Source organism: Neoarius graeffei, chromosome 17 (assembly GCF_027579695.1).
Source record: "Neoarius graeffei isolate fNeoGra1 chromosome 17, fNeoGra1.pri, whole genome shotgun sequence".
In the NCBI taxonomy this organism is placed as follows: Eukaryota; Metazoa; Chordata; class Actinopteri; order Siluriformes; family Ariidae; genus Neoarius; species Neoarius graeffei.
The window spans coordinates 32,606,001-32,624,903 of NC_083585.1; the positions used below are offsets into that span (position 1 = coordinate 32,606,001).

Genomic DNA, 18,903 nt, shown 5'->3' on the forward strand with positions numbered 1-18,903 from the left:
ATAGATATCGATTAAGGATAGCTTGGCAGGTAAAGACTTACATTTTTATCCATTTTGTTTTTACCAACTAGAACAGATCTACTGTCACCCGCCATGAAGATAATTTTGTACGCTGTTATAATCACAGTATTGTGCATTAACAACGTAGAAATAAAGCGTGTTTGTCTGGCTGTATGAATGAAACAAGCTGCTGCAGTCAGCCCTGTGTGAAAGGTGTGTGTTGTGCAGGTGTATTAGCTGTATACGTGTGTGTGTGTGTGTGTGTGTGTGTGTGTGTGTGTGTGTGTGTGTGTGTGTGTGTGTGTGTGTGTGTGTGCTGACCGTGTAGAGGGGAGCCGGATGGGCTGCTGGAGAGGCCGGCGATGGGGCTGCAGCGGCCGCCCTGCTTACTGTTCAGCTCCTGCTCAATCTCCTCGAGGCCGGCACTCTTCTGAAAGCGGCTCACACGGTTCACTACACGTGGGGACAGGTGAGTGCGGGCACATGGTGCACCACCATACGGGTTAATCGGGAAGACGTGCGAGGTGCCACGCAGCGTGCTGACCACCACCCAACGGCAGTCAGGACTGAAGCAGATGTCCTGCACCTGAAGCACACACAGAGAGAGAGAGAGAGAGAGAGAGAGAGAGAGAGAGAGAGAGAGAGAGAGAGAGAGCGAGAGAGAAAGAGAAGGACAGACCAACACACCATTACTGGAATCAGAAAGAAAATCACAAATCTCACCAACTTTCTATCTCACACTTGATCAATTTAAAAATAAATAAATAAATAAAACAGTCCTAAAAGATGCACACCATGATGAGAAGTCTGACTAGCAGCCTTTTACTTACATCATCTTGTTTTATACACATAGCAGAAAAGACATAATAACCTGCTGGTTTTTGGTCAACCTTTCAAACCATTTGAACAAAAATACACCTAGAGATGCTTCACATCTAAAACCTACACCAATTCAAGGGTCACTACACAAACGTGATTACAATGATTAACACACGACTGACTTAATCAATGTAAAAGATCCATTTGTTGAATTAGCAGCATTCAAACTTACAGTGCCAGTCAAACGTTTGGACGCACTTTCTAATTCAATGGTTTTTTGTTTATTTGTATTAATTAAAAGGCGCTTCATGTCTTAAAGTAATAATGGATGTCGTTTCTCTTTACTTAGTTCAGCAGTTCTTGACATAATACGGACTACTACAGTTGTGGAATAGGGCCATTTACTTTTTTTTTTAGATTTTTTTTGGGCTTTTTTCACCTTTATTATTGGATAGGACAGTGTAGAGACAGGAAATGAGCGGGAGAGCGAGACGGGGAGGGATCGGGAAATGACCTCGGGCCGGAATCGAATCCGGGTCCCCGGATTTATGGTATGGCGCCTTATCCACCTGAGCCACGACGCCCCCTGGCCATTTACTTTTAATAGCGTTTTTATTATTTACTGTAGGGCGGCACGGTGGTGTAGTGGTTAGCGCTGTCGCCTCACAGCAAGAAGGTCCGGGTTCGAGCCCCGTGGCCGGCGAGGGCCCTTCTGTGTGGAGTTTGCATGTTCTCCCCGTGTCCGCGTGGGTTTCCTCCGGGTGCTCCGGTTTCCCCCACAGTCCAAAGACATGCAGGTTAGGTTAACTGGTGACTCTAAATTGAGCGTAGGTGTGAATGTGAGTGTGAATGGTTGTCTGTGTCTATGTGTCAGCCCTGTGATGACCTGGCGACTTGTCCAGGGTGTACCCCGCCTTTCGCCCGTAGTCAGCTGGGATAGGCTCCAGCTCGCCTGCGACCCTGTAGAACAGGATAAAGCGGCTACAGATAATGAGATGAGATAAATAAAGTGTGCGTAATTGCCGATATGCTGAAACTCGGAAGTGTGTTAGTTCAGCATTTACAGAAGGAGTCTCTCGTATCAATGCTTTCTAACAGCCAGAGGTAAAGTTGTTCCTTAATAACTTCAAGAGAAAGAGACAAAATGAGGCTGGTGAGGACTGACTGTTTATAGCTGCTATAAAGTAAGTGATAACAGGAACTAATCTTCCACCGCATTCAACGTTGTGTCATTCTTTAATAAATAAATAATTGCTGTTGTGGGAGAACTGTTATGGAATAAAAGATGGAAAGTAAAACATGAAAATCAACACTGGGGTGTCAAGAATACTAGTGTTGAAGAAGGGCTAAGAGCGTTACTGTCTACGAAAGGCCTATTTCTTTTTTTTTTTTTCCTTTTTAAATATGACTTCCAAGGCTGTTACTGTAACACATCATGAAGTAATCACAGTGAACAGCCGGTTAACAATATCACACAAGGCTGTTTGCTCCTACAACCAGGTGTTTAGTATACAACAGTAACGGCTGCCAACAGCGAGACTGTTAACAATCTCACAGATAACATCTCTCCAGAAATGTGAGTCATGTGACAATAGAAAAGAATGAGTGAGGTGTTGCTTATCAAAGCAAGTGGTGTGGTATTTAAGAGGTCACCACAAGATGACTGCCATGCACGTCTTACAATTCTGTACGAACGTCGAGGTATTTCCATCTTACACAAAAACCCAAGGAGCCAAATTGAGCATTCTATCAGGACACAATGCATATACACATTTGAGCCACACACACACTCCTGATTAAAGCAAAGCTTGCCTCCGAGTGCTAGAGATAAGCTCTTCACGACGGCGCCTCTGGAAGTCTGATTGTGCTGCTGTTCAGCCTCGTCAACAGTCTTCCAGTGAGATCAGTCCATCTAAAGTGCCTTCCCACAACACTCTGCTTGCTGTAATGAACATTCTCGGCTGCACCTTTCGTGATTATCCGTCACCTACAGGAATGCACGAGCGTTCCTATCTCCAGTCCTGTCAGATTGTCAGTTTATCGGTCTCGCATCAGTCTGACTGTGTTGGTGATAAGAAGTTTAGTGGCGGCAGCTCAGTGACCACTTCCTGCTCCACAACACCAGGCCGATTAGTAAGGGTGATGTCACTTCATTTTTTGTCACTAACTGTCTGGTTTTCTTCTTTATCTGTCATACCATTTCAAGGATTTGGACTTTGCCAATGCAAACAATGTGGACTCTTTGAAAGTGTTAATCAGAAGAGAAACAGAAGAATTCAGTGGTCAGTAAGAGGTTTGAGTCACGGGCAGTGCTGGTCATCACTGGGGTGGTATTTACATTAATGCACACTTCTAAGAGCTTTCTGGTAGTCAGAACAAACGCAGTCAGCCAGCCAGCAAGATAAGGCCGAGTGTCTGCGTCCGCCCACAGGGCATTATCACTCGTCTTATTTGTTCTGTTTGAGATAATGTGTCTCAGAGGGTGCACACACACTGCTGCTTGTGCTGTTTACAATGCAGGATCAAAGCCTATGCATGGCCAGGCAACAAACCTGGTGTGGCCCACTAACAGTGAGCCTGTAGTACAGCTCAGGTTTGGGCCTACGGAGGAAACAGGGCTGTTTCAGTTTCACATCAAAACTTCAGGAACTGCAGAACTCGCATGTTAACAATGCATCACAGTCAAATACCCCTTTTCCACCAAATCAGTTCCAGGGCTGGTTCGGGGCCAGTGCTGGTGCTGGTTCACAACTCGTTCAAGCGAGCCAGCTGAGAACCAGTTTGCTTTTCCATAGCTCGCGGTGCTAAGGGAAGCCATGTCATTACATCGCTGTATACATCAGTTACGTCGCTATGTTTGCATAAACTTTGGCGTAAATATCGAAGCAAAAACAACACGGAAGAAGCAGCAGCAGCAACAACAATAATAATAATGGATGACTTTGCGTTTGGGCGGCACGGTGGTGTAGTGGTTAGCGCTGTCGCCTCACAATAAGAAGGTCCGGGTTCGAGCCCCGTGGCCGGCGAGGGCCTTTCTGTGTGGAGTTTGCATGTTCTCCCCGTGTCTACGTGGGTTTTCTCCGGGTGCTCCGGTTTCCCCCACAGTCCAAAGACATGCAGGTTAGGTTAACTGGTGACTCTAAATTGACCGTAGGTGTGAATGTGAGTGTGAATGGTTGTCTGTGTCTATGTGTCAGCCCTGTGATGACCTGGCGACTTGTCCAGGGTGTACCCCGCCTTTCGCCCGTAGTCAGCTGGGATAGGCTCCAGCTTGCCTGCGACCCTGTAGAAGGATAAAGCGGCTAGAGATGAGACTTTGCGTTTGAACAGCTGCTGCCTCTCGTCGCTTAAAAATGGCGATCTTTCGCGTTCTTGTTATTGTTGTTGGTCTTAACAACTCCGCCCCCCCCGCTGATGTAAGCAGTTCTTTCCTCTGGCCCAGCAGAGAGTTGGTGCTAGCCTGGAATCGGTTTTTCTGGACCCAGAGCCAGTTTTTTGTCAGTGGAAACAGAAAACCCGGTTCCAAACTAAGCACTGGCCCCGAACCAGCCCTGGAACTGCTTTGGTGGAAAAGGGTCAAAAGTCACTGCCGTAATTGTGCTGTTTTTTTTTAAAAAAAAAAAGCTCCTCAAACACACTTTGGACGTTTACGTGTCCTCGAATCCTAAAGAGTCTTGTCTTACAGTTCTTTGCCCAAGTATTCACTGAAGGTGTGCTGTGGTATCTGGCACCAAGACGTTAACTTTAAATCCTGCAAGTTGTGAAGTGGGGCTTCCAGGGATCAAACTTGTTTGTCCAGCCCATGCCACAGATGCTCCATCGGATTAAGATCTGGGGAATCTGGAGGACAATTCAACACCCTGGGTCATGTTCCTCAAACTATTCCTGAACAATTTTTGTGGTGTAGCAAGGTGCATTATCCTGCTGAAGGAGGCCACTGCTGTTAAAGAATACCTCATGAATGTCAGGACCCAAGGTCTCCCAGCTCAACATTACCCGGAGCATCACACTGCCTCCACCAGCTTGCCTTCTTCCCATAGTGAGAAGAAGAAGCAGCAGCCTTTATTTAATCACATATACAGTCAAGCACAGACTCAACCACAGTGAAATCCCCCTCTGCATTTAACCCGTCTGAAGCAGTGAACACATGCATGCACACACAAGTAAGCAATGAGCACACACATACCCAGAGCAGTGGGCAGCTATCCTTGACTCGCAAGCCACGTCAAAGCAAAACAGAAACCCGGATGTCGGCCATGTTGGTGGAGATGCAAATGCAGGATTAAGCGACATTCCATACAAAACACAGTCAGGTGTGCGCAACTCTCTTTGTTTTCCCACTGCTTTAAAGGGCATATCACGGGTAAATTCAGGAGCAAGATCAATGTACTGTAATTCTCCTATTTTATATTAAACTTTGGTCAAATATCTGTCACATTCTGCATTTTGTGCAATTTTTTTTTTACCTTGCACAATACCAGAAAAATTCAGTTGAAATCAAGCCATTTGAGGCGAATTGGTCCGCCTCTGAAAAAACTTGGCATTTGGATTTCCCGGCAAACATTGATTTTCGTGACATCGCGTGCGGGACGCCTCCTTCTGAATCCTACGTCAGCGCTGGTTTGTTTATGAGAAAACAACCTGGTGGTTTTATGCAAATTTCTTCAACGCTATCACGTAATTATTAAAATGGTTAACAGATGTATCGTAGGAGGGTGTAGCAACACCAATCTTGATGGGATTAGTACTCATCGTTTCCCAAAAGACCGGACAATGAGAGAGAAATGGGAGCGCTTGGTCTACACAGGCTGTGCACTGAAACCATGTAAAGCTCTCTCAGCCTGCTGGCGCTTCCACAGGTAATGTCACGAATCTGGCTCCAGACTCCCTTGGGATTTTTCCAGACATGTTTTGTTATTTTATTTTTTTCTGCTGTAGACAAATGGCCTTGTGCAAAATTACCCTTCTGGATGAGTGTGTAAAGGGACATACTCATCTCATCTCATCATCTCTAGCCGCTTTATCCTGTCCTACAGGGTCGCAGGCAAGCTGGAGCCTATCCCAGCTGACTACGGGCGAAAGGCGGGGTACACCCTGGACAAGTCTCCAGGTCATCACAGGGCTGACACATAGACACAGACAACCATTCACACTCACATTCACACCTACGGTCAATTTAGAGTCACCAGTTAACCTAACCTGCATGTCTTTGGACTGTGGGGGAAACCGGAGCACCCGGAGGAAACCCACGCGGACACGGGGAGAACATGCAAACTCCACACAGAAAGGCCCTCGCCGGCCACGGGGCTCGAACCCAGGACCTTCTTGCTGTGAGGCGACAGCGCTAACCACTACACCACCGTGCCGCCCAGGGACATACTTTCATATTAAAAAAAAAAAAAAAATTGGTCCAGAATATGCACTTTAAGCGTTCTTTTAGCTATGTCATATCTTTGTGCTGTATATGGTTATGGTCACAACAGTACTCATGACCGTGGCCCATTCCGATTTTTTCGAATTCCATCCGTGATTCGGAAAGAGGGCGAGGAAACTCTGAGGCTTAGTACGGCGAGGAGACAAGCACAGCTGAACAACATCGGCAGGGCTGATCTAACAGAGGCTAAAACCGAAACAGCTCGTGTTTGCAGGAATCATTTTATTTCAGGTGAGATTCAAAAGCTCTCAATGATATCATGGAAGAATTTTATTTCCTGTTGCTAGAATTGTGCTATAAAATGAGTCTTCTCTTGTCGTGGTTCACTCGGCCTTTGTTATTATTTTAACACGTGCATTACCATTTCACTTCTAGGAGCGCCACACTTACACTAGTGTAAGGCTGCGTACAAAAATCAACGCATATAAAGCAGTGGTTCTCACTTCGCTCTTGTATGGCTGCGAGACGTGGACAACCTACTGTTGCTGCATCAAACTTCTGGAGCAGTTTCAACACTGTCACCTGAAGTCCATCTGTGGCACTAAGTGGCAGGACAAGGTTTCTAATGTCGAGGTCCTAGAGCGTTGTGGTGTCCCCAGTGTGGAAAGCCAGATCATCAAGGCACAGCTTCGCTGCGTAGGACACGTCTCCAGAATGGCAGACACGAGAATACCTAAAGCACTTCTCTTCAGTCAACTGAGCTGCAAAAAGAGATCAGTGGGCAGGCCGAGGTTGAGATACAAGGGCATGCTCAAACACAACCTCAAGAGATGTGGACTCAACCCTGACGCCTGGGAAAGCACTGCCAAAGTCCATGCGACATGGCGCAGCACTTGCAACGAGTGCATCCAGGCCTTTGAGGAGAGGCGAACTGGTCTACTTAATGAGAAGCATGCCAAGAGGAAGGCCACTAACACCACTACCAGCCCTTTGTACCCGTGCAGCATATGTGACAGGGCTTGCGGTTCTAGGATTGGTCTCTTCGCTCACGAAAAGAGTCATCACTAGTGTCACTGGATACTCATGCACTGCCTTCGACGCGAGAATCCATCATCGTCATCTAGGAGCACCAGCAAAATTATATGATGGAAACAATCCAGACTGGGCACCCACTCAGAAAATGGGCTATGTTTTCTCCAAGGTTGGACTTGATTCTTCGTCAGCCAAACGTGATATCTGGGTACTCGATGGTTGGTAGAAGCGTCTTATCTTCAGAAAAGTCTGACTTTTTAAAATAATATGGGTCAAAACCACACATATCTATCTTCTCTTTGTATCAAATCTTCACTCGACCGTTCAAATCGTGGTAATAGTGAGAAAATTCAGCACTGTTTACAGACACGCTTTCAGAAGTGGCCATCCTAGCTGCTTTGTATATCCACCATCATGGCGGACGCTCGTGGTGTAGCACATTTTGATCATGTGGTTGCAAGTCATCTGTACTACAGCACCCAGGGAGCAGTTGGGGGTTGGGTGCCTTGCTCAAGGGCTCTTCAGCTAGGATGCAGAGGGAGGGCAAAGTGCTGTTCATTCACTCAACTGCGCTCACACTTTTCCTGTTGGTCCCAGGCAACCTTTTGGACTCAAGGCTGCTTCTCTAACCTTCAGGCCATGGCTACCTAGTGCATCCTGGTGCCATCTCTTCCCCAGGTAAACAACATACACACACCTGGCAATCCACATGACATAAAAGAAAACGTGATCCATCTGACCAGGCCACCTTCTTCCATTGTTCCATGGTCCACTCTATGATGCTCACATGCCCATTGTAGGTGCTTTCAGCAGTGAACAAGGGTCCCTCAGATCCTTCCACTTGCCCATTTTTCCTGCCCATCAACTTCAAGAACTGACTGTTCACTTGCTGTCTAAGCCCATGTTTACATTAGACCGTATCAGTGGATCATCAGATTAACGTTTTTAAAACGATTAGTGTGCACACAGCAACACCAATACACGATTCGCCTGCACACAGCAACACCAATACACGGATACGCTCGGCTCTGCAGGCATCCTGCGCTCCAAATCACTCCGCCCTGAACAGCGAGTGCCCTCTGGAGGGTGCGCACTCCGGCCCTGCGCAGCTCACACAGCGCGCGAGTGAAGTGCACAAGCTGTGATTCGGGACTGAGCCGCTGTGCGCAAGTCACTTACCACTTGCAAGTGGAAGGATGGCAAGCCTAAAGACAATCATAACTACACAATGGGCAGTATTTGCATCAGTATTTGCATCAGTATTTTCATACTTTTATACTCTTTAATGAAAGGTGATACAAGGCAGAAGTCCGCGCCGTTTTTCAGCAGTCGCGTCACATGACCAACGCCAGCGAATCAGGAAGGTGGATGTCACAGTGACATTGTCCAATGACGACGCCAGCTAGAGCTCAGCACAGCGTATCCGCGTATCTCAATGTTTACACAGCACCGGACCAGACACGATCTGGATTGAATACGTGGACCCTGGCGGATTCCCGTTTCCCGGCGTTTCCAGACATTTTAATGTAAACGGACAGTGCATCCGCGAAGAAAACGAGACAGATACGGTCTAATGTAAACTTGGCCTAATATCTCATCTCATCTCATTATCTCAAGCTGCTTTATCCTTCTACAGGGTCGCAGGCAAGCTGGAGCCTATCCCAGCTGACTACGGGCGAAAGGCGGGGTACACCCTGGACAAGTCGCCAGGTCATCACAGGGCTGACACATAGACACAGACAACCATTCACACTCACATTCACACCTACGCTCAATTTAGGGTCACCAGTTAACCTAACCTGCATGTCTTTGGACTGTGGGGGAAACTGGAGCACCCGGAGGAAACCCACGCGGACACGGGGAGAACATGCAAACTCTGCACAGAAAGGCCCTCGCCGGCCCCGGGGCTCGAACCCAGGACCTTGCTGTGAGGCGACAGCGCTAACCACTACACCACCGTGCCGCCCCTTGGCCTAATATATCCCACCCATTGACAGGTGCGAGTGTAATAAGATAATCAATGCTATTCACTTCACCCGTCAGTGGTTTTAAATGTTATGACTGATCAGTGAAGGGAATAACGTCAAAAGGAGGAACGTCTTCTAGGAACAAACCCTGGGACAGCTCTTGGGAAATTATGAGGAGGGCTCACATGAAAAGGACACAAGACATTACAGGGAAAGATCCACTGACCCATGTAGTTGTGGGTGATGGATAAAATGTGAAAAAATTCCACGAAATCCAGTTATTCTTTTTTTTTTTTTAATTTGTCACATTACATATAACAGGACTTTCACGGGAAATGCGTATGTGGTAAAACAATGCGCAAAGTTTTGACTGCGAAAGAGGGTTTATAGGCAGTGCTAATGGTGAATCATTTCCAAGTCAGCATGATATCAGTGTTTGTAATCATGAGAAATAAACGGAAAAAACGATAGGCAGGCTTTTAGAGCTGGCAGTGTGTTGGACTGTGTTAGTTTGTGAGCTGTTTGCACACTGGAGCAGAGAGCATCATGGTGTGACACTTTGCTGGATACATACAGACCCTTAGGGATAAATATTAGTTCTGCTTAAGCAAATAATACCTCACAAGTTGGCAACCCAAAAAAAAACAAGGTTCAATGTAACAGCTGCAAAAGCTGCTATTCCCCCAACTGATTTGTGCAACAACACACAATATTAAATTCAATTACACATTAAAATGCAGGGACATGTTACCAATTCCCGGAAAATATTAATAATTACTGGGGGGGGGGGGGGGGGGGGTCATTTAATCTGAACTTTGGGTGACCGCACATGTATGTGGACTTTTCAAACTGTTCCACATTTTCTTCTTGAATTTGTCGGAAATAATTGTGCATAAAATTGAAAGACAGTGAAGCACTGAGAATCTGTTGCTTGGGCTTTTTCCCCCCTCTGTGCTTGACTGAACCACAACCTGATTTTCACACTATGATTCATCTTTACACAAGACCCTCTGCACTGTTAAAAATGATCAAATCAGGGCAAAAATAATGACTCCCAGCACAGACAGATTTCTTTCTGTACGTGTCTCCAATTTTTAAAAAAAAAGGTCATTTGGACATGAACACAGAGTAGAAAAATATATTTAAATATATTTAAAATATACAACTGTATCTGTCTTAATACATTTAAAACACATCTCGTTCTGCAACGGCAGCTGCTCTTTTCCTCTCCCGCCCATATGCTGTAGACCCAGATATTTTCGTGTAAAGCCGAGTAAGTTGGCGTGTGAATATCACTAGCCCGCTGGGACTGACTGCTGACCACATTCTCAAACACTGAAGCTGTTAAAATTTGAAGTCTGACTTCAATATGAAACAGTCAGGCAGAAGTGAGACTCTGATAATCACCAGCGGCTGTTTTTCCAAACTTTAATGCTACATTAACGACCGTGTGTATTATGAGGAATTTCTGACTTCCCAGTAGGAAAAGATCCACGTGAACGGCTCTCCAATTTGTAATTCCGACTCGGAAGTTTTTCAAGAGCGCTGACTTTTCCGAGTTGGAATTGCGTAACATCGCTTCAACATGACGGCACATGTGAATGACATGATTTAAGGTTCTTAATCTCTCGATTACGTTCATTATGTCTTATATTAGATATGGTTAGTTTTTTCTTTTTTATCAGACATCTAGTTTTAGGTTTGTTTACCTGACATGTTTCGACATACGTAACTGTCGTCTTGAGGAAGACGACAGTTACGTACATCGAAACATGTCAGGTAAACAAACCTAAAACTAGATATCTGATAAAAAAGAAAAAACTAACCACGATTTAAGGCAGACCTGGGCATTTTACGGCCCGCAGGCCGCATCCGGCCCTTTGGTTCATTCTGACCGGCCCGCGTAAGGTTAATTAGAAATTACAAAATAAACGTATTTTCTAATTTTACCTCATGCATGGACTGAATGTGCATTGCTTTTATTTTGAAGTTGTGTTCAACAAAAACGCAATGCGCGCGACATGAACATGACATGAAATCCCACGAAACCTAATCCCGCGATAACTACTTCCGTAATTTGCCCAGACCAACCACAAACTTGTATGTCATCCTTCAAACGGTCCAGCCAATCACATAGTGTAACGTCATCAGCAGGCGCCGGAGCCCGAGCTGATCTGTAGATCCGATACCTACACCGAATCGACTGATGATCATCTGTCAGCTGTGCTTCGCATCTCCACCTCAGACATTCAACCTGACTCTGATGCACTCGTTAAAGACCAACAGAGACTAGATTTCTCTCACTGAACAAATAAAAAACACCAAATGAGGTGATTAGACTACAAATGTGGGCATCATTATTATAATATGATGTATCTTGCTTGATATTTGGAGTAGAAAGACAATATTGTGATGTCTTTATTGTGTTTTGGGGTGAATGTGACTGAAAAAAAAAGGTACAAACGTTCACATTTTGTTAACCATTGTTTTGGGAAATTTGATTGAATAAATGACATTTTTTGTAAGGCAACCTCGTTTTTTTTCCATACTCTTACCAGTCTTAGCAGCTTGTAAAAACAATGTTATTTACTGCTTTATATAAAGAAATACAATTAATATTATGCAGAATTTAGTTCAGCCTTTTGGTCCGGCCCTCCACAAAATTTTCTGCTTCTCATGTGGCCCCATGGAAAAAATAATTGCCCAGCCCTGATTTAAGGTTTTTAAACAGTCTTATGATATTTTTTTGTTTATATTTGAAAGCACTAAATACCAGGTGGTAATTTAAACGTTAATTTGCTTTCCAAAAGAATTTTCAACCAAACTGTACTTTCTTGTAATTTTCGTTGTTATTGACAGTGAACTAGCTCTTGCGCTTTAAAAATAAATTAAGCACTAACCAAACAACACGAGTTCCAGTTTCTGTAGACACCTTACTCTTCTGACTATTCATTTTATTTCAGACTTCAGACAGTTGAATTTGTGTGAAAGCTCTAATCTGGGAAGTACGAGGTTCCAAGTTGAACAATTCTGAGGTCCTGGTTGTCATGAATGCAGCAGAACAATTTTTTTGTGTGTGTTTGAGAACGCAATTTCGAGTGTTAATGATATTAAGATGATCAGATTTTTTGAAAATCATAATGCCGAAAATTGCAAGTTTGCATGAGAGAGCATTTCAGAAATCTTATTATTTAGTACAGTGCCAAATACTGTGTAACATCTGAATTACATCTGGCAGTGCCAGTTTTTCTCCACAGTTGGGTTACCTACAGCAGCTATCAAACAGGGAGGGTGAAGGCTTGTGTGCTTCTTCCGAGACAAGTGAAGCCAGTCAACCACATCTTTACAAACTGCTGCTCATGCTGCTTCACAGGGCAGCCTAACGTGTGGAGGAAAGCGCTATCTACCCTCTTCTACATACAGGAGCTCACAGGCATCCCTGAATGGCTAGTGTCACTATGACTGCCTTCCCTCCCACAAAGAGAGCACGACCGATTCTGCACCCTCAGCTCACGGCCATGAACGGCTGTGGCGTGGTCAGGATTTGAACTCGCAATCTCCTGATCATACTTTTGCCGATCAATCATCATTTGGTATGGAATGCTAATCTCAGTTGCTCTTCACACTTTAGTTGTTCTCATCTCATCATCTCTAGCCGCTTTATCCTTCTACAGGGTCGCAGGCAAGCTGGAGCCTATCCCAGCTGACTACGGGCGAAAGGCGGGGTACACCCTGGACAAGTCGCCAGGTCATCACAGGGCTGACACATAGACACAGACAACCATTCACACTCACATTCACACCTACGCTCAATTTAGAGTCACCAGTTAACCTAACCTGCATGTCTTTGGACTGTGGGGGAAACCGGAGCACCCGGAGGAAACCCACGCAGACACGGGGAGAACATGCAAACTCCACACAGAAAGGCCCTCGCCGGCCCCGGGGCTCGAACACAGGACCTTCTTGCTGTGAGGCGACAGCGCTAACCACTACACCACCGTGCCGCCCCACTTTAGTTGTTTTTTTTTTTTTTTAAAGAATTTGCAGATTTGATATGAATAAATACTAATAAACAAACCCTGTCCAAAATTTAACCTTAACCTTGATCTTTGTATTCAAATTATAACTTTGCAAAGGTGAGACGTTGTTGGGGGAAAAAAACATCATGACTTCAATTTTGTTTTATATGTTTTAATAAAAAATAAACAAACACGAGTGCTCTGAGAGCACAATATCCCTCGCTATGCCCAAGCGAAACTGCAATATGTGTATCACTGTACTATAACAAAGCCTTCTGCCAAGTTTCGTGAAATTCCTCCAAAAATTGTCAGCGGAGTTGATTTCAGAAGGTGAGAACCCTTTCCAGGACGGACGGACGGACTTCACCACAACATAATCCCCATTTGGGCCTTTCAACCAGCGGGGGATAAAAGTAAGCAAGTTTGGACATGTTATAATTTTCACTCGTGTGATTTTAGCTACGTCCATTAGCTTCTTTCACTTTTTTGTAGGTATTACTAAAAGTATTTCTGGTGCAAAGCTAAAGTACTGACTGCACAACGTCTTCAAATCATTTAAGAAGTTTCTTTCTGGTTCATCCAAAGAGGAAAATCGCTGCTGCGTCATCACGACAGTAAAGTTACACTTCGAGGAACATTTCACTTTCACAACGCAAATACTTTTGGGTTCTTCCAAAGGACTGCAACACCACTAAAGCTAGTCTGGTTCTCCATCACGCTTCAGGTCAGTTAGAACTCCCCTAGGATCGCAGCCAGACTGTTTGTTGTCTCTCACACACTGGGCAGGAAAATCATGAAAGAGCCAGAGAGAGTTCAGCGTCAGGGCCGAGTCCTGCTCTGTGTAGAGCTGCGCGGTGCTCAGAGTCATGTCTCTTGACAGTATTTAGAAAACACAAAGGGATCCAAAGAGGATGAAAAACATGTTCAAACTGCATATTTCCTGAGAATCTAGAACACAGGGACTATAAACACTGTGGGTGGTCCTCGAAGACCTTTCGAGATTAGATTAATGATTAAAAGAATTCAGAAATGCAATATTTCATCGCAATAACAAATGAAAAATGCTGGCGTGAAAGCGTGTGTGAGAGACTGAGGAACACGGACAGAATGCTGTGATTTGATATAAATATCCCAAAAGATCATGTTACACTGCTGAATTTGACTTAATGACTAAAATATTAATAACTGAATCTGTACTAAATTTCAAAAACTTACAGTGGTGCTTGAAAGTTTGTAAACCCTTTAGAATTTTCTATATTTCCGCATAAATATGACCTAAAACATCATCAGATTTTCACCCAAGTCCTAAAAGTAGATAAAGAGAACCCAGTTAAACAAATGAGACAAAAATATTATACTTGGTCATTTATTTATTGAGGAAAATGATCCAATATTACATATCTGTGAGTGGCAAAAGTATGTGTTTTCAGGTGTTTTCAGTCAGTGGGATGACAATCAGGTGTGAGTGGGCACCCTGTTTTATTTAAAGAACAGGGATCTATCAAAGTCTGATCTTCACAACACATGTTTGTGGAAGTGTATCATGGCACGAACAAAGGAGATTTCTGAGGACCTCAGAAAAAGCGTTGTTGATGCTCATCAGGCTGGAAAAGGTTACAAAACCATCTCTAAAGAGTTTGGACTCCACCCATCCAAAGTCAGACTAGGGCTGTGCGATATGGGAAAAAATGAATATCCCAATACATTTTCTCCATTTCACGATATATGATATATATCTCGATATATTTAAATCTCCTCTAAAGGACCCCATGAAATCTAACTTTTACTCTTTACTGTTTTCACTACAATCCTTGCAGATTAAATAACATTCTTGGTTAACTTTACAGGCGGTTTTCAGCAACACATTTTAAATTTTCATGTTGGTGATTAATCACAATTGAGTTGAAATAAGACTATTTTTATTCAACAAAGATGTGGCACAAACTGCAAAAACAATCTTGAAAATTGCAACAAAGGGGCAAAACAATACAGAGCTGCTCAGAGCTCAAACCAATAAAGTGCAGCTCAACACTGAGAAAGACATTTAGCCTAAATAAGAAAAGTGCTCATTCATTAAATTATTTTAAAAATAGATCTCCAAGCGGGCGGCACGGTGGTGTAGTGGTTAGCGCTGTCGCCTCACAGCAAGAAGGTCCTGGGTTCGAGCCCCGTGGCCGGCGAGGGCCTTTCTGTGCGGAGTTTGCATGTTCTCCCCGTGTCCGCGTGGGTTTCCTCCGGGTGCTCCGGTTTCCCCCACAGTCCAAAGACATGCAGGTTAGGTTAACTGGTGACTCTAAATTGAGCGTAGGTGTGAATGTGAGTGTGAATGGTTGTCTGTGTCTATGTGTCAGCCCTGTGATGACCTGGCGACTTGTCCAGGGTGTACCCCGCCTTTCGCCCGTAGTCAGCTGGGATAGGCTCCAGCTTGCCTGCGACCCTGTAGAACAGGATAAAGCGGCTACAGATAATGAGATGAGATCTCCAAGCTATTAACCTGACTACTGAGAACCACTGGAACATTCACAATAGAGAGAGAGAGAGATTGAGAGAGATCTGCAAAACATAATTTTTCTCTTTGCACACTTTTGAACTGAGTGTTTTCTGGCTCTGCCTCTCAGATGTGTATAATTCCGGTATTGCCTTCTCTGTAAAATGTCTGCGACCAGGCAACTCATGTTTGGGATCGAGTGTGTTTAGTAATTTTTGGAAGCCTGGTTTTTCCACTATACTAACTGGGATCATGTCTTCGGCAATGAAGTTAGTGATTGCATCCGTTATAGCTCTCCATCTCTGACTCGTTTTCTCATATGGGGTGGCTTTGGAGAACGAGGCTGCTATGGTCATTTGTTTAGCTTGTGTGTGGGGGGGGTTAGCTCGTGGGCAAGTAGTTCGGAGTTTAAGAGACTCTTCATACTGTACCGGGTGAGTTTTCAGGTGATGGAACATATTTGTAGTGCTGCTGCCTTTCATGATGACAGGTTTTTTTTTTTGCACAATTTACAAACTGGCATTTGCTGTTCCACATCCTCCTCGCGATATCCAAAAAATGCCAGATTACTGACCACTTACTAGTTCTTTTAGGAGCCAATTCGTCCGCTTCCATTTGTCGCTGAAATTGACAGAGCTTACACGGTAGCCTATGCAACACCAGCGATTGCACAAACTGAGTCAGCGCTGTAAACCGAAACTAGAAAATCTTCCCGCCGGCAGTGTTGCCAGATACTGCTGACGTTTTCCAGCCCAAAATATGTTCAAAACCCACCAAAATGCACTTAAAACCGCCCAATCTGGCAACACAACCGAAACTAGAAAATCTTCCCGGAAGTTCCTTTCAGCACCGAGATGTCGCCCAGGATTGGTTGGCGAGTGTGTGACATTATTGTTTTCTTTACCCTTAGGCAGCCTCTCACGTTACTGCCTGAGGCAGCTGGGCCATAGAAGGTTCACGCTGCACACTGCATGCTGCACGCTACACGTTCACGTGAAGAACCGGACCCTGGGCCATTAAACTTCATGCTTGGATGTTCACGTGTTGCGTCTGTTCTACTTTGACCGAGTAACCAACAATATGGACTCTTCGGATGACGACGATTGCCTCATTCTGCTTTTACTGAGACAGAGGAAGAGAAAAAGGAACAGAATTTGGAGCCGAGAACACTTCCTTCTGAGAGAAACCCGTGGTGAATTTCACCGAACATTCTATAATCTGCTTGACAATCCCGATGAAGAACTATTTTTCAATTATACCATTCAATTATATTTTTTCTGAAGTTTTCCCCTGAAAGCATAGAGTTATCTCCCTAGACCCGTTCTGATTGGCTGGCGCGGCGGTGACCGCATGCATTGACTGGAATTTCCATCTTCACGCCTAGAAAAAAGTGTGCATGTTCATTTCATGCTTCACGCGTGAAGTGTGCAGCGTGCAGCGTGCAACGTGAACGCCGTTCTATGGCCCAGAGCAAGTCATGCTACGTTTGTCCACTTTTCTTTACACGCGTGTAGCGTGTAGTGTGCAGCATGCAGCGTGCAGCGTGAACCTTCTATGGCCCAGCTGCCTGAGGGACAGGGAGAAAACCACCGGGAAATGTTTTAAACAAACACGAAACAAACGCAAGTCGGAAGATGACCATAAAATACTCGATAGTTACGATATCATAATTTTATGTATCGCACACAGAATTTTCGGCGATATATCGAGTATATTCGATATATCGCACAACCCTAAGTCAGACAGATTGTGTACAAATGGAGGAAATTCAAGACCATTGTTACCCTCCCCAGGAGTGGTCGAATAACAAAGATCACTCCAAGAGTAAGGTGTGTAATAGTCGGCGAGGTCACAAAGAACCCCAGTGTAATTTCTAAGCAACTGAAGGCCTCTCTCACATTGGCTAATGCTAATGTTCATGAGTCCACCATCAGGAGAACACTGAACAGCAATGGTGTGCATGGCAGGGTTGCAAGGAGAAAGCCACTGCTCTCCAAAAAGTACATTGCTGCTCGTCTGCAGTTTGCTAAAGATCACGTGGACAAGCCAGAAGGCTATTGGAAAAATGTTTTGTGGACGGATGAGACCAAAATAGAACTTTTTGGTTTAAATGAGAAGTGTTATGTTTGGAGAAAGGAAAACACTGCATTCCAGCATAAGAACCTTATCCCATCTGTGAAACATGGTGGTGGTAGTATCATGGTTTGGGCCTGTTTTGCTGCATCTGGGCCAGGATGGCTTGCCATCATTGATGGAACAATGAATTCTGAATTATACCAGCGAATTCTAAAGGAAACTGTCAGGATGTCTGTCCATGAACTGAATCTCAAGAGAAGGTGGGTCATGCAGCAAGACAACGACCCTAAGCACACAAGTCATTCTACCAAAGAATGGTTAAAGAAGAATAAAGTTAATGTTTTGGAATGGCCAAGTCAAAGTCCTGACCTTAATCCAATGGAAATGTTGTGGAAGGACCTGAAGCGAGCAGTTCATGTGAGGAAACCCACCAACATCCCAGAGTTGAAGCTGTTCTGTACGGAGGAATGGACTAAAATTCCTCCAAGCCGGTGTGCAGGACTGATCAACAGTTACCGGAAACGTTTAGTTGCAGTTATTGCTGCACAAGGGGGTCACACCAGGTACTGAAAGCAAAGGTTCACGTACTTTTGCCACACAGATATGTAATATTGGATCATTTTCCTCAATAAATAAATGACCAAGTGTAATATTTTTGTCTCATTTGTTTAACTGGGTTCTCTTTATCTACTTTTAGGACTTGTGTGAAAATCTGATGATGTTTTAGGTCATATTTATGCAGAAATATAGAAAATTCTAAAGGGCTCACAAACTTTCAAGCACCACTGTACAGCCATTGCTATAGACCAAAGAAGTGTGTGTGTGTGTGTGTGTGTGTGTGTACATTCGCTTACCTTCGCCTCAGTTTCTCCTCTGTGCAGAGTGTACAGGTGATGGACTGCACTCTGCGACGACGCCCACGGGTGAGTGAGGATTTGAAACACGTGAAAATCATGCCCTAATGCGTCAGCAGTCACCAACAACATACCTGCAAATAGAAGGATTAAGCTTATTACTGAAATCATATAAAACCGTGTAAACTCTTGTTTATCATTTTGGTCAACACTGAGCCAGAATAAACCAAGACAGCACCCAGGCCATCATTCAAGGATGAACATGGCAAAACAG

At 44.5% G+C, this 18,903-nt stretch overlaps 1 protein-coding gene across 5 annotated transcripts in view; it reads right to left on the bottom strand.

Annotated features, from left to right (window-relative positions):
* Positions 1 to 18,903, bottom strand: part of bcas3 (BCAS3 microtubule associated cell migration factor) — a 442,206-nt gene that overhangs the window by 319,048 nt on the left and 104,255 nt on the right. For all 5 annotated transcript variants that reach the window (XM_060944029.1, XM_060944028.1, XM_060944030.1 and 2 more), the window contains exons 14-15: positions 18,630 to 18,763; positions 322 to 586 (exon numbers count right to left, since the gene is read on the bottom strand). In XM_060944029.1, coding sequence (XP_060800012.1) covers positions 322 to 586; positions 18,630 to 18,763 — 399 coding nt within the window. The remainder of the gene's footprint in view (positions 1 to 321; positions 587 to 18,629; positions 18,764 to 18,903) is intronic.